Source organism: Pseudonaja textilis, chromosome 3 (assembly GCF_049901715.1).
Source record: "Pseudonaja textilis isolate UNSWEBS1 chromosome 3, rPseTex1.2, whole genome shotgun sequence".
In the NCBI taxonomy this organism is placed as follows: Eukaryota; Metazoa; Chordata; class Lepidosauria; order Squamata; family Elapidae; genus Pseudonaja; species Pseudonaja textilis.
In genome coordinates this window covers 50,321,405-50,336,230 of record NC_141992.1, presented here as the reverse complement: position 1 = coordinate 50,336,230, position 14,826 = coordinate 50,321,405, and the positions used below count along the sequence as shown (strand labels likewise).

Below are 14,826 nucleotides of genomic sequence, written 5' to 3'. Positions count from 1 at the left end.
ACCACAGTTGGTTTCCAAGAGGGAGTCAATCTAAGGAATACACATAACTTATAGGTTATCACTATATCTCCTTTCTAAAAAGCCCTTAAATGCCTAAAGCTCTTATTCTCCACCCATGCTCAGTTGAAGCTAAACAAGCCTAATTTATGAGGTCAGATTTGTAAAGCAGCTGCCTTCAATTGACTTCCCCTGGCCAAAATCCTTTGCCTGATAATCTTCTGATACTCCCCGCACTGACACTGCCATTCCCATGAGTTGGAAGCTTAATTTCCAATTAAGTCAGAATCTTCTTCTGCGTATCAGGGTTGAGAGCTGGAGGAGCAGAATCTGTGTTTTCTTTGATGATCCTGGGTTTATTCTTTTGCTTTCTGAGTTAAAAAGGCTGGTCAATTTGTTCATCTTGTGAAGAAGAAGAGAATCCAGCTGAGACCTGATATTTGGTGGGTTAGAGAGAAGAGCAAACAGTACACTGATGAATGGGCATCAAACCCAGAAGATTGAGGGAGGAGCAGGTTGGCTAGTACAGACTGAGCAAGGCTGGTATTGGACGGGGTTGGGGATTAGAAGATCCCCCCGCCCCCGAGGAGTATGTAAACATATGGGAGAGCAAAGGAAAGAATGGGGACTAATAAGGAGGGAATAATGCTGAAAAGGAAAAGGTAGGCATTGGTAAATTATCCACAGAGGTTCTAGCATGTAAGATTTGCTTTCCGTGCATGGATGAGAATGGCAAGCAGCAGGGGAACCACCAGTCAAGGACAGCAGGGGCCATAATGAAAACTGAGCATCAATCCAATCCAATTGCCAATTTAACAACCCAGTACAATCCAACCTGCGGTTTTTAATGCTGATCTCAGATATAGCCAAAACAAGCAGCTAAAGTCTTTGTATGAAAGTGTCCAAAATTCCTTCATCTCACTGAGAAACCTAGGCGAATCCCTTTTCTTTCTTAAGACATACATGATCATTGCAAAGTTGTCTGTACCATAACACTCAGAAAACATACCTTCATATTTCCTACCTATCAAACACATGAAACAAGGGTGGGATCTATTGTTCCATGGCAATAGATAGCATTCCCTCCAAATGTCATCTTCCTAAATAAGCAAAGATAACATGCTCAACAAACCTCTTAAACAAAGTTCTGATCCAGGAATTGTCTTGGTGCTTTAGCGGCACCAAAAACCAGCTGCATTGGAATCTTAGTGGAGAGGAAGATTCAAGATCCAACTGGTAGATTTAATTATGAGAACAGAGGAGCATAACTGGGACCTCTCCGAAAAATCCATCCTTATACGAACAACATTTGCAATCTTGGGTCCCAACAAAAGGCATACAATTATGACCACAATTAACACCAGAAATTTGGTTACTAGGCAAGATGAATGCTACGTGAGTCACACCCAATTTTACAAACTTTTTGCCATAGCTGTTAAATGAATCAGTCCAGTTAAGTGAATTATGTGGTTGTTAAATGAATTTGGCTTCCCCCATTGTCTTTGCTTGTTGGAAGCCAGCTGGGAATATCGCAAATGGTGATCACATGATTCCAGGATGCTGCAACCCTCATAGATATATGCAGGTTGCCAAGTGCCCAAATTTTGATCACATGATTGTGCTGATGCTACACACAAGGAACAGTTGTAATTCACTTTTTTGAGGGCCCTTGTAACTTTGGTCACTAAACAAATGATTATAAGTCGAGAACTATCTGTAATCAGCTAACCTATCTTTATAGAAATAAGAATCCAAGCAAAATCTATTATCATTTAGACAGAATAATCATAGAAGAGAACCAGAAAATAAATGAACTACCCCAAAGATTTCCAAATTCAATAAAGCCACCTTTTTAAACATGTCTAATTTAATCTTTTGATCATACATTCAAATATTGGATAAATGAATGAAAACATGGCTGAAGAACCAAAGACAAAGAAAAATAGTGTGAAGCTGTTCTGAAATGTTCTGACTGGTTTGTTATTTTTTATTTTAAAAACAATATTTTACAGTACCATTCCACTTAGAGTTCATCCACATAATCGCTGCCATTTTCCAAAGACAGATGATGAAAGTCTTTATCTAAGACTCTCTTGGCTGTCCATCAACATCTTGTTTTGCCTCTTCTCTACCCTGCTGCACATACAGGGCTGGGATGTGGTCAAAACGTCCAAAGAACAACCGCAACTATATATTCAAAGGCACCCATTTGATGAGCCTTGTGCATGCAAGAGAGGTTACAAAAGGTGGAGGACTTTGTTTGAGTTATCATGACTATGATCTTGAATTTCTTTGGCTTCCTTCCCTTTGTGTAAATCCCTGTTTCATGACTGGTGTAACAGAATTATTGTGGGCTACATGGCATGTGTTCTGTTACACCAGAGGTCTCCAAACTTGGCAACTTTAAGACTTGTGGACTTCAACTCCCAGAATTCTGGGAGTCCACAAGTCTTAAAGTTGCCAGGTTTGGGGACCCCTATGTTACACTCTCACTGCCTATTCCAATCGACTGGATAAATAATGAGATTTTTATTTCAAACAGATTAATCAACTGCTGGATAGTCTTGCTCCAATTCTAGCACAAAATGTACAAGTAGCCATTAACTTATAACCAGTCATTTAACAACCATTCCACGTTATGGCACACCCAAAAAGTTACTTACAACCTGTCTTCAAAGTTACAACTGTCACATCACTCCCTGGTAGTCAAGTGATTACATCTCAAAGCCCCTGGCAACTGGCTTACATTTCTGACCAGCTGCAGCGTTCCACAGTCAAATGATTGTATTTCTGGCAAAAAACAAAAACTGACAAAAGGTGTTCAATAAGCTGGATTTGACTTATGTTTCCATGATTCACTTAACAACTGCATGATTTGCTTAGTCATGTTGGCAACTTGCTTAACAAGCATAGTGAAAACAATGATAGGGTGACTCAACTGATGACCCCAGTGACTTATGAACAAAATTCCAGCTCAACCATGGTGGTAAGTTAAAGACTAACATCTATTTGAGGCTGGCATGTTGACGGTTGCAAATGAAATGTTTTAAACTCATACGAACATAGATGTAATCACCGAGATGCTGATGTAGAGCCAGGCTGGCTGTGTTACCCCCTTTTTGTGATTCACAGCCAAATGGAAGGCTCTAATGGCTGCATTTCTCATTCCATTAAATATGGCTTGGCAAGCATAGCTCAATGTATGTATTTCCATGACAACCAGCACTTACTGACCCAAACAAAATAAAAAGCATGACTCAGGATAGGAATTCATAACAGGAAAAGGAGCTAACCATGGGACCCTAAAACCTGCCCTAAAAAATAAATAACTCTGATGCAGATTGTCAAGATAATCATCCGACAAGCACATTTAGAATTGAGGGAATCAGCATGAGCAAAAAGCACGCACACACACCCAAAAAATTGCACTGAACTCAATGGGATCTTGCTTTTTGCTCATGGCATGCCTCCCATTCACAAAACCCTTGAGCAAAATCTAGCGCCCTTAGAGGTCTTTCTCATGCTTTAGGGAAGAAAGGGAACAAAAGAGGACTGTCAGCCCCTGGGGTCAACAAGGTGATGGCAGGACCACGCCATCAAAGCCCCACCAGCCCTTTTTAGGTGTGGGCAGATATCCTTGTCAGCCAGACTTATTAGCATAGAGTTCTAATAAGACAAAAGGATTGATTCAGAGCAGTCATTTTTCTCATGGTCTGAAAGTATGATGATCAGATTGACATCTGAGCTAATCTGGGAAGACACTGTCTTACTAATATGGCGTTTGTGCCTTCACAGCCCTTTTTATGACCCATGCAAATCTGACTACCCTGCTGTCTTTCAATACTGAAGTGTAAGACCTAAAACAGGCTTTGGACAATTAAGAACAGTCTCAATACATTTTTAGTTTCTCAGAACTTTGCTTTGGTTGGAGGGAGAGTGTCTTTACCACGTAATTATTGGGATTTTATGTTGCGTTAATTGCCATTACTATTATGGTGGGCCCTTATTTTTATTTAGTCTGTGGCATCGTTCCCTGTCCTTCATATGGGGTTTATGTTATCCTGAGAAAGGTTGTTTCTTTTATAATAAGTCACAGATACCATTTTTAGAATAAGCAAAGTCTCAACTTTCTCCCCAAACCAAGAGTCTAAATGGAAAAATCCAGCACCACCTATGCTATGATGTGATTTATCCACCTGCTGCATCTTTCTCCTCCATCACAAAGATAAAATGCAGCCTTAAGTCACCAATAACACATGCTTCCTTGGATGAACCCATAAAGGAAATTCATATATTTCTTCTACTTTCAAGGCTAGTAAAAGGAATGAGAAAACAGCCCACCAAAATCTGCCACGGCCCTTTAATCTTTGGCTACATTTCTACTGATGTTTGTCATCGAAAAGACTCTATTCTCAGGATTCCATTGCAGGTTCACTTGGACTCCTGGGAACAACCTGCTAAAAACCACACAGAACGCAAGGCAGAGGTGTGGTCTGAGCCACAGCTATTAGCAAACAGCCATCATTGCCCTTTCACTGTACTCCAGTCTAATGTATTACTCAAATCCCCTACACAAATCATTTCTACTTGAATTAATTTTCAGGCAAAGGACAAATTTCTCCCCTAGCAAGCTTTCCCCTCCATATTTTTTTCTTACCTTACTCATACCTGCTCAAAGCTCTCGGTAGATACAGCTGTCCACCAGCTGAAAGAAAGGTCCTGTCTGTACTTACTGCTTGGCTCTGTGCTCATGTCACCTTCATTCTACAAAGGCTTGAGAAAATTGGGTCCAGACTATGTATGTATGTATGTATGTATGTATGTTATTCAGCTTTGTTCGGGTATTTTCCCACGTCATTATAGTTATGCTTTTAAAGTTGTAGCAACGTTTCAGCAGAATCTCATCTGCCATCATCAGGCTTGTATATTGTGTTTGTCTCCACAAGCCTGATGAGATTCTGCCAAAACGTTGCTACAACTTTAAAAGCACACCTATAATGACATGGGAAAATACCTGAACAAAGCTGAATACCATACTTAAGATATATATTTTTTCCCACGTCATTACAGTTGTGGTTTTAAAGTTGTAGCAACGTTTCGGCAGTAACGGGGTTACTGACATTACCAACTGCAGTGATTCACTTAATAACCGTGGCAAGAAAGGTCGTTAAAGGAGGCAAACTCATTTAATAAACGCCTCCACAATCAATCATGGGCTCAATCGTGGTCATAAGTCAGGGACCACCTGTAGTCACTGTGCTATCCTAGAATTCAAAGTAAAATGCAGCTCCAAAAGTTTTGAAAGCGCATGGTAGGCTCTGCTTCAGTTGAAGGAGTGTTTCTGCTTCATCCCAGGAGCCAATTAATGCTCGAGTTAACTTGAATGAACTGAAGCATACTAACCCAAATGGGCAGGAACTCAAGGTGACATAACGTGGAAAAGTGTATTTTGGACGTGAATCAGGAAAATGTCTCCTGACATTGATTTAGGCATGAGTGTGGGATTAATAGAGAGTGACATCATCCCTTACTGCCCTCCAGAAACAATTGTCATCCCATTATGGCAACAGGACAACATGGCCATAGTCTCAAAATGTGCTGCTGGTTTTCCATCAATGGCTACTTGAAATCCCAACAGAACAGTTTGCCTTCATTTACAAATACATTTGGGAGATGTCCAGCCTTTGATTGCCACCAAGCAAATCAAATCCTGAGATTCTTTTTTTGTTAACACAGGTTTTAAGAGTCTGAATCTGTATCTTGAACCCTCTCCAACCAAAATAATACTAATAATAAGAGGGGCAGAAACCAGTCTGAACAGCAAAAGTTAAAAAAATACACAAAAATGTGCGTGTGTACTGGGAAGTAGTGGGTCAATATATTTACCTTGTCGTCAGTAACATTGTCAGTATTATCCTACTTGTTATAAACAGAACCTTAATGAAGTTGCAGCTGGTTGGCAGGCAGGCATGGAGAAGGGAAAATAATGCAATCAGTAATAGCAAATTCCTGTTTGATTATTATGTTTCCTAGAACAGTAGCAGAACTGGGGTGTAAAAGGTCTGTTTTGTATCCCATGCAACTAATGAATTTCATGTGCTGAAACCATATTTTCTAAAAGGAAAAAACATGCATACATATACCCCTGTCATCACCCACCTGTAAAAGCCCGGAAGATGTTTTCTCAATAAAACTATAATCCAATATCTATGGGCTCTTCATACCAAAAATGAAAGCCGTTTTAGACGTTTATAGCCCTAGTATTATAACTTAGTACAGAACTCCTGTAACAATGGCCCACACTGGCTTCCTTACCTGAGATTCACACAAAATACTTTTATCATAACTCTTAATTCATGAAATGCAGGAATTTGGTAAGAATCAGAGAATTGTTCCATTCAAAAGTTCCAAAAGAAAAGTTAGTTTTCTGTAAATTCCAGGTGAGCAGATTGACTTGAACAGAAAAGATACAGAGAAACACAGAGACACACACACACATTACCCTTTGCACAAAATTAGCTCACAGTTGTTTTAAAAAGTAGTTAACTTGTAAAATAGACCAGGAGTCACAAAGCATGTCCTGAAAGGTCACATTTAACTGGTCATTGAATTCAAATTCCTCACCTTTCTTTTCTTCATCAACTGAACACAGGGACACCAAAGGGGTTTATTTTTTAAATTCGTTTTCATAACACTCAAGAAAAGCTGCCATGTATTCATGATGAGAGATAGAAATCTCTGAATCCCCCAACTTCACCCAAGCCCATCACCACAAACTTACCATTTTCCGCATGTCTGCAGCTGACGGGGAAACCATGGAACGATACAGGTTGTGTTGGTCCACGATCTGCTTCTTTTCCTCATCTGTAAAGGACCAGCTCAGCTCCATCTCAGCGAACAGCAGGAGGAGGAGGGGGGAAAGGAGGGGAATCCGCAGGCCTGAGCTCAGCATTGTGGCACTGTCTTGTTGTAACAGCCCACGGGTCTGGCAGACAGCTTTAAATCCTTTCCCAGAGTAAGGAACACCCAAAGCCCAAGAACTGCAAGGAGGATATTTATCTTTTTTTTTACTAGAAATGCCTTTCAAGAGCCACAGAGGGAACACACCCATCTCGTATAGGATCACTGATGGAAGATGAACGGTCCTTCAGGGACAGTCAGAGAAGCCATGGCTGTTTGATCAAATTGGTAAAGGGCAGGTTGTTTGGCAGGCCAGGCTGCTCCAAGCTTTGCTCGACACATTATTAGCTCTAAAATTTAACCCACTGGAGCGAGCCGTGCATGTTCCACACGCTCTCCTCACATTCTTCTTCTCCAAACACTTTTAACACTAAACTGCCCACCAGAATTTCTTCGCTCATTGGAAAAAAATCTCTTTGGACACAAGGGTTTCATGTAGTGATGCAATCAGCAATACTAACTTCTTAAAGGAAAAAAGAAATGGGATCAAAGCCATTGCTAAACTGACTCAGCCCTGGGGTCCTTTCAGACCATCAATGAACGTACTCCTCTCAGGCTCAGGAAATGTGGCAAGGTTAAGTGATAAGATAGGGCAATCCTTTTCAGATATGGGGATATGACGGACTGCAAACTACATGGAGGTTGCGGTTTGCCATCCCTGTACTCAGATGGAAAAAATATTAGTGACAATTTTGCATTCACAGCGCTGATCCTGGTTGAACTGAAAAAGGTGTGTAATGTATATTATTTTGACATCCTCTGGAAACCGAGAACAAAAAAATAAATGTGCTGGAATAATTCAATAAGAGACTCTCCTTCTGCCCATACTACCTGACCTTGGGTTTTAAAAAAGGTTAATATGTAGTTGCTTATATTTCCAGATGATATTTTTTTATTTAAAATAGATACGATTGTTATATTTTGAAACTCGCATGAATCCAGAGTTCATAGTTTGTTTGCTCATGGCTTGTTTGTTTGTTTGTTTGTTTTTAGTTTGTTTTAGTTCTAAAGACTTCTAGCTTCCATCCTTGGTCAAAGAAATTTAGTACCATTTCAGGTTTTTCAATACTGCGTAAAGTACAAATCTTGCTATCTAGCATTATTTTCAAAAAACATAGCACGTGTTACATTTAAATAAAGATTGGTTGGCTGGTTTTTTCTTGCTTAAGTGGATCGCTATAGCTAAGGACAGATAAATAAAATAATTACAGAGGAAGCATCCCTAATCTTGAAATTAGATTGTCATAATTAGTACTGTCTAATTATCATGTCTATTTGCATTCTGCATATCCACCATATAATTGTGTAGATCCAGTCTCTGCTATGAATCTTTGAATCATTGACATTAATGAGGAATTTAGTTGTAAATCCATAAGGATATTTCAGACAATATCAGGTTTGTCAGCTTCCCATAATATGCAGTAACAATTACTTGTGAAATCTGGTGAATGCTAATGGGCTGGTTTACTATTACTAATCATAACTTGTTTATATGTAAAGTAAAACCATTAAAATGAGTGTTATTCATAATCTGCTTATACAATATCAATTTGTTTTATAGACCCCTTACACTTATAAAAATAAATAAGCTAGCAGAGGAGTGATTTAAAAAAGCAATTTGTACATTAGTAGAAGTGATGAATAAGCTCCAAGTTTTTATTCCAAAATAAGGTCATTAACTAATTATATTCAGGAAAATTCCATTAGAAAATCCTTTCAGATTGAACACAGCGTAAAAAATAAAGCAGCATTATTTTAATAGGTTTATTTTGTAGAACACATTCACTTCAGAAGAATGTCAAATCCTCATAATATATTTGTCTTTGTCTAAAAATAAGCTTCTCTTGGTCTCCTTCTCCATCATCTATATCAGGGGTGTCAAACTGCAGCCCATGAGCTGGATGCGTCATGCACAGGCCACACCCACCCTAGCTGTGCAAAGGAAAAAAACCTTTGCAAAACATCACATGATGGCAACATGACACTGAGAGTTTGACACCTGTGATCTATATAAATTCACCTGACCCATCAATATTGCAGGCAACACTTGATGTAAGACACTTAAATAAATTGGAATCTAGGCTAGAATTAGCTAGTTGGATAAACCAAGAATGGGGAACTCTGTTGTAGTATGTAAAATCTGGTTGATCAATAAGATTGAAAACATATATATTGAACATAGTAGCCAATGTCATAGTGGCTACATTTTGGCCATAGGATCAAAAAGGCAGGTGCAAAGGTGCATGAACCTGCAGAACTAATTTGAGACCCAACTATGCTATTTCCAACAGCAGACATAAAACTTAACAGAGATTCTTCACCATACAAAAAAAATGTCCATGCAATATTTATTCTTATAGCTCATACTTTGTTGACATATCTTGAATGTCACAAGGATTTATATATTAAGGAGTTCTATTCATTCCTGCCATGAATGTGTGAATAGCTCAAAGAAAGCCTCCAATTTCTTGAAGTAAGTTTTGTGTAGAGGTTAAAGCACCAGGAGACTGTGAGTTCTAGTCCCACTTTAGACATGAAAACCGGTTGGATGACTTTGGGCCAATCTCTCTCAGCCCAATCCACTTTACAGGGTTGTTGCCAGTGGCAGGATTCAAATTTTTTTACTACCGGTTCTGTGGGTGTGGCTTGGTGGGTGTGGCAGGGGAAGGATACTGTAAAATCTCCAGTCAGAGGTGGTATTTGCCGGTTCTCCGTAGTACTCAAAATTTCTGCTACCGGTTCTCCAGAACTGGTCAGAACCTGCTGAATACCATCTCTGATTGTTGCTGTGGGGACAATAAGAAGAAGGAAGAAGTATTAGGTATGTTTGCAGCCTTGAGTTACTTAGAAAAATAATAAAGGCAGGATAAAAAAATATATAAATGTAAGTAAATAAATTTATTTTGGGATGAGCTCCAATTCCATGTGCGTATTGTAGATATGGAGTATATGCTAAAAACTGCAATCCTCTTTATAATTCACTCCCCTCCCTCAAAACACATTTCAAACAGCCAGAGGGTTACGATGTTTTAATGTGTGTACTGTTAGGAATTTCTGTATTTTTCCTGTGTTTGCCAATGCAGTGTTTTTGCTATACTTTTGAATTGCTTTATGACTTTGATGAAGTCTGAAACATGAAGCTGCATTTTCTGATGAGAGACAGGATTGTTGTTCTTTTTCTCTTTCTGGCCTTGCTTATGTTTGTATTAAGTTCTAGTGAGCATAAAAGTCAGAGTGCAGCTAAACAGCTGAGGAGACACAGAGTCTGCGGAACTGCCAATAAGGATACAGCCAGGGTCATAAAATACATAAGACATTGGCTGGGACTGTGATATGACCTCTATCTCAGTTCTCCGACCCCAATTTTTGCGATCCAGCAAACCAGACCAGACCCATGGCAATACTAAGGTTTTTGATGGCCACCCTGGATTCTCCATCCCAAAGACAGATCTGCTCTTTTGGCTTGTCCCATACTCAGAATGGGCCACCCACCACTGGCTGACTGCTAGAATGAAGGTCACCCTCCACTGACTCCCATCCTATTGCAAATGGAGTCTCCCCAGCTCCACTTCAAAACTGCTGTTTTCCATCTTAGAAGGTTTTAAGCCTTTTAAGTGGATGGTTTATCGTTGCTACAATACCTAGTACACCCCTTCCTCTCATTGCCGGTCACTGTCCTCTGCAACCTTTTTATCCTGGATTGATGATCTGTTATGTTCTCCACTAATCGGCAGATGCTTTTTTTTTTTAATCTTGCGGTTGATCCAGAAATGGCCTATTAAGTAAATAAACTTTCTTTGCCACAAGTCTTCCTGTCTGTCCTAGAAGGTCTTTGCTCCGTTCAACCTTTACATCTCCCAGTGGGCATCATTTCTGCCCAGATGTGGTGAAGCATATTCCTCTTACATCCCGCCCCCCCAACAGTGCTGCAAGTTTCCCCTTGCCATTTTTTGTTATTTACATTTTTTTAAGTTGCAATGAAGGAAGGCACTTTGGAACGAAGCTGCACAATCCCAATGAATACTCTTCTTGCATTTGTGAAACTCAACTTGTTACAAACATTTCTACAGCAGAAATATAGGTTCAAAGGAGTGATCTGTTCCTTGTTTGATCCTTGTGGCATCAGAGCAACAATGAGACACCAAAAGAAAGAAAAAAGAAATGGTCTACATTAGCATTAGAGAATGTGGGAAAGCAATCTGAAGACATCTGTGTGTGCAAACATTTGGGAAAGCAAACAAAAAACAAAAAACCCTGAAGGGGAGCTAGTGAAAAAGGTACAATCCCAAAAGGAGAAGGCAGTCCAGAAAGATCCTGCTGCAGCAACCCACAGTCTGGAGGACTGAACACCAAGCCAGTCAAACTACGAACCCCTGCAGTCTGTCAAGTTGGCCCAGGGTCGTGATAGTGGTGTATGAATGGATTCTAGCAGTGGTGAATTCTTCCCTGAATGAGGGGTTTGTTTCTTTACCTCTTAAAGAGGCCTTGGTTTGCTCCCAGAGCAAGAAGTCATCAGTGGATCCCACTATACTGGACAATTTTTATCTATTATCTAACTTCTGTTTTCTGGGGAAAATAGTGGAGAAGGTGGTTGCACAGCAGCTTCAGAGGATCTTGGATTTTGAAGTGGATTTTCCAGATCTCTTTCAGTCAGGATTCAGTCCTGGATGAGGATGGAATGGAGTTTGTGAATTCATCCTTGCCCTACTTGATCTCTTTGCTGCTTTAGATACCGTCGGCCATAGTATCCTTCTGGATTGGGTCAAGGGTCTGGGAATGGGTGGCGTTGTGTTTCCTGGTTCACCTTCTTTCTCCAGGGTCAATTCCAGTAAGTGATGGAATGGGGAAGAAGAGATCCCACCCCTGGCCTGTACAGTGTGGGTGGGCCGCAGGGTTCAACATCTACATGCAGCTGCTGGGTGAGATCATCCATCACTCATGGAATGAGTATACTGATGATACTCAATTATATATCTCCGTAAAAGCCTGATGGAGAACAATAGGCATCATTTGAGTTTGGGGGCCTGTCAGATCTAGGACCATGCCGTCTTGGGTGCTCTGCTTATACAGATCCCGACAGCCCCAGAATGTAATCTGAGGGTTCTTCTGAGTTCAAAGAGGAAATGGCTGTTAGGGCTAAGGGGGCATTTGCATACCTTCATTTTGTGTGCCAGTTATGCCATTCCTTAACTGTGAACTGTTACTATAACTATTTCTTATATTACACTCATGCCTCAGTCACCTCCCAATTGGATTGTTCTAAAACGGTCTACTCTCTAGTTCGCTTCTGGATCTACTTCAATATGCTACCTTTGTCCTTTAAAGCCCTTTGTGGCATGGGGCCAGATAATTTGAGAGACCACTTCTACCCAATTATATTTGTCAGTACTGAAGTGATTCGAAGTGCCTGCACTGGTATAATCTAACCTCACAAATTCTTACCGGTGTTAAGGCTTTATCAGGAGGGGTTTAAACTGTCCACCATCCTTATACCCAGTCCTACTTTCATCCCTTACCTCAAACCTTGAAAAACATGTCCCAATGTCAAACTGTGGTTTAATAAACTATATATAGCTTGCTTGTTAAGCTGCTTTCTCTACATAAGCTTCAAACTACAGATTTATATGGAGTTTGATATTTTTATAGGAAAATCTGGCTTACTAAGCACAATTCAAATTCCTACTTTGAGTAGATAGGTTTATTCATTCATCTTCTAGATTTATATGCTGCTCCAATCTCCAGGCAGTAAGACAGAAACAAAGGCAAGATCTCAACTGCCTCTTTCCTGGCCCAGAGTGACTCTGAATAATGGGCTTTCATCATATATATTGATGATACCTCCACCAGTGCCTTCAGAGAGATAGAATAAAAGGAAGGACCAATGCAGTATGCCATGATGGAGCAACTGGATCTTTCTTCTCCTCCCAAATGACTGAACTGGACACACATGAAGAAGACTCAATGCAATACTATAGCACAGTCCAGCCCTAACTAGCCTACTGGAGAGAGAACTCCATAGCCCGGAACAATACCATGATGGATGGTCTTGAAGGCAACCAAGATTTCCACTTAACATCAGAGGAATGGCTTTCCGTTTTTCTTGGGCCCACCACAGTTTATCCACAAAAGTGACCAATGTGGCTTCCATCCCAGATTCAGACCTGAATCTGAACTGAAAAGAATTCAGATAATCCTCACTGCTCTATAGTTGTTGAATTCTCTTCAAGTAGGGTGCTGTCATGCCTCCTACTTGTTCTGACTTTCCAACAATGTCTTAGGACCTGAAAGTATTTGGGAAATAAACATTTTATCCCAGTACCCTTTTTTGGCTCATGTTTATTTTCTGATGTATCATTAAAAGTTCTATTTTCAGAAACATACCATTCAACTATTAAATTTTTATATTTGTAAGCAAATTAAAGGCAAAATATAAATAAGAACATACATAAATTAGATAATAGCTATTGACACTTCAAGGAAATATTCCTAGCAGCAATAATTACTTGCAGCAGGGAAGTGTTCCACTTTATATTCTATTCCTAATGACTTTCTGGACCAGCCACATCTTAGCAGCCTTTTATGAACACAGACCATGTCCATTAAGGCTTCTAAACAAACATATGAAAAGCCCCATATGTTCCCTTTCCTGTAAGAATCCTGAATTTTTCTTTTGCTTCACTAATGTTTGTTTTGCAATTCTCCCAGACTCGTATGGAAGTTTCAACATAGGGACAGTGTTGACAATCCAATTCCCTTCCTATTTCAACCTGATTTATTAAAATAGATTTTGTTTTTAAAATTTCATATTTAAATGTAGTGAAGGCATGCCACCATTTGTGAATTAAGATTTCCATTCACTTTCAGCAGAGTCAAGGCATTTTCATTTGTTGCTGGCTAGATTCAATTATCATTTATTGAATACAGCATAATTACATTTATCTCATATATTAAACCATAAATTGTGATTTACAAAACTGTCAATGGCTGGGTTTACCTAACTGACTAAGTCAAACCAAAACCAACTGTGTCAGTGCACTGTATTAATGCATCGCCAGTGTACCAGGGAAAACAAAAAGATACCTTCTAATAACCTGGACCACAATCTTCCATCAATACTTCTATTATACTTCTGTAACAAATTTGCCAGAAGCATCTTCATTTCATCAAGTTTCCTATGAGTCTCCACGATCCTGAATTAGCTTGATTTTACTATTTTGTGTTTGGTGCATTTATATGGACCTGGATAAAGTTAACATTGTGCATGTATTGTACTGTACTAATAGGCCAGTAATGAAAAGTGGTTGGGGAACTAGTTGCTTACCATTCACAGAACTATTAGTTACCAATTACAGAATGACGTTTTTCTACTCAGACAGGAAAACTTATCCTTTATGAATAATGTTAATGTAAATAAATGTTAAAATGAATGCATAAAGAATTTATCTCTCATTATTAAGTGCTTTAACCCTGAACATATGATCTGACTATAATATACTTGTTACATCTGGGAAGACAGTTATATAACAGCCACATGTGCTTTAGGTTTTGACAAAATGTAGCCTAAGATCCAAGATGACAGACTTTCAATGAGGCTCTTATTCCTATGCATAAAAACATATTAGGAGCATATGAATGTTCTGCTCAGAACAGTAATGCAATTATTTCCGAATATCCTAGAAAATGACAACTCAAGACAGGTATTTTAAATGAGTGCCAAGAACCACAGTAGGCAGCTGTGGCCTCATCCATGTGCATGGCAATGTTACCCAACATTGTCACATGACTCTTCTGTATAGTTTTAGATTAACATGGTCAAATGGTAAAAATATTCATTTGCCTAAAAGATGAACTCCTTGAACTCTGTTGTAA

At 39.4% G+C, this 14,826-nt stretch overlaps 1 protein-coding gene across 3 annotated transcripts in view; it reads right to left on the bottom strand.

The window, feature by feature from the left end:
- PI16 (peptidase inhibitor 16) overlaps positions 1-7,141 on the bottom strand; it is a 34,777-nt gene extending 27,636 nt beyond the window's left edge. For 2 of the 3 annotated variants that reach the window (XR_015742832.1, XM_026716945.2), the window contains exon 1: positions 6,779-7,139. Coding sequence is in view for 2 of the 3 variants with exons in the window: in XM_026716945.2 (XP_026572730.2) it covers positions 6,779-7,108 (330 nt within the window). In the remaining variant the exon portion in view is untranslated. Of the gene's footprint in view, positions 1-6,778 lie in introns of all 3 variants that reach the window. The other variant, XM_087929643.1, reaches the window with a different exon arrangement.
- Between the last annotated feature and the right edge of the window lie 7,685 nt (positions 7,142-14,826).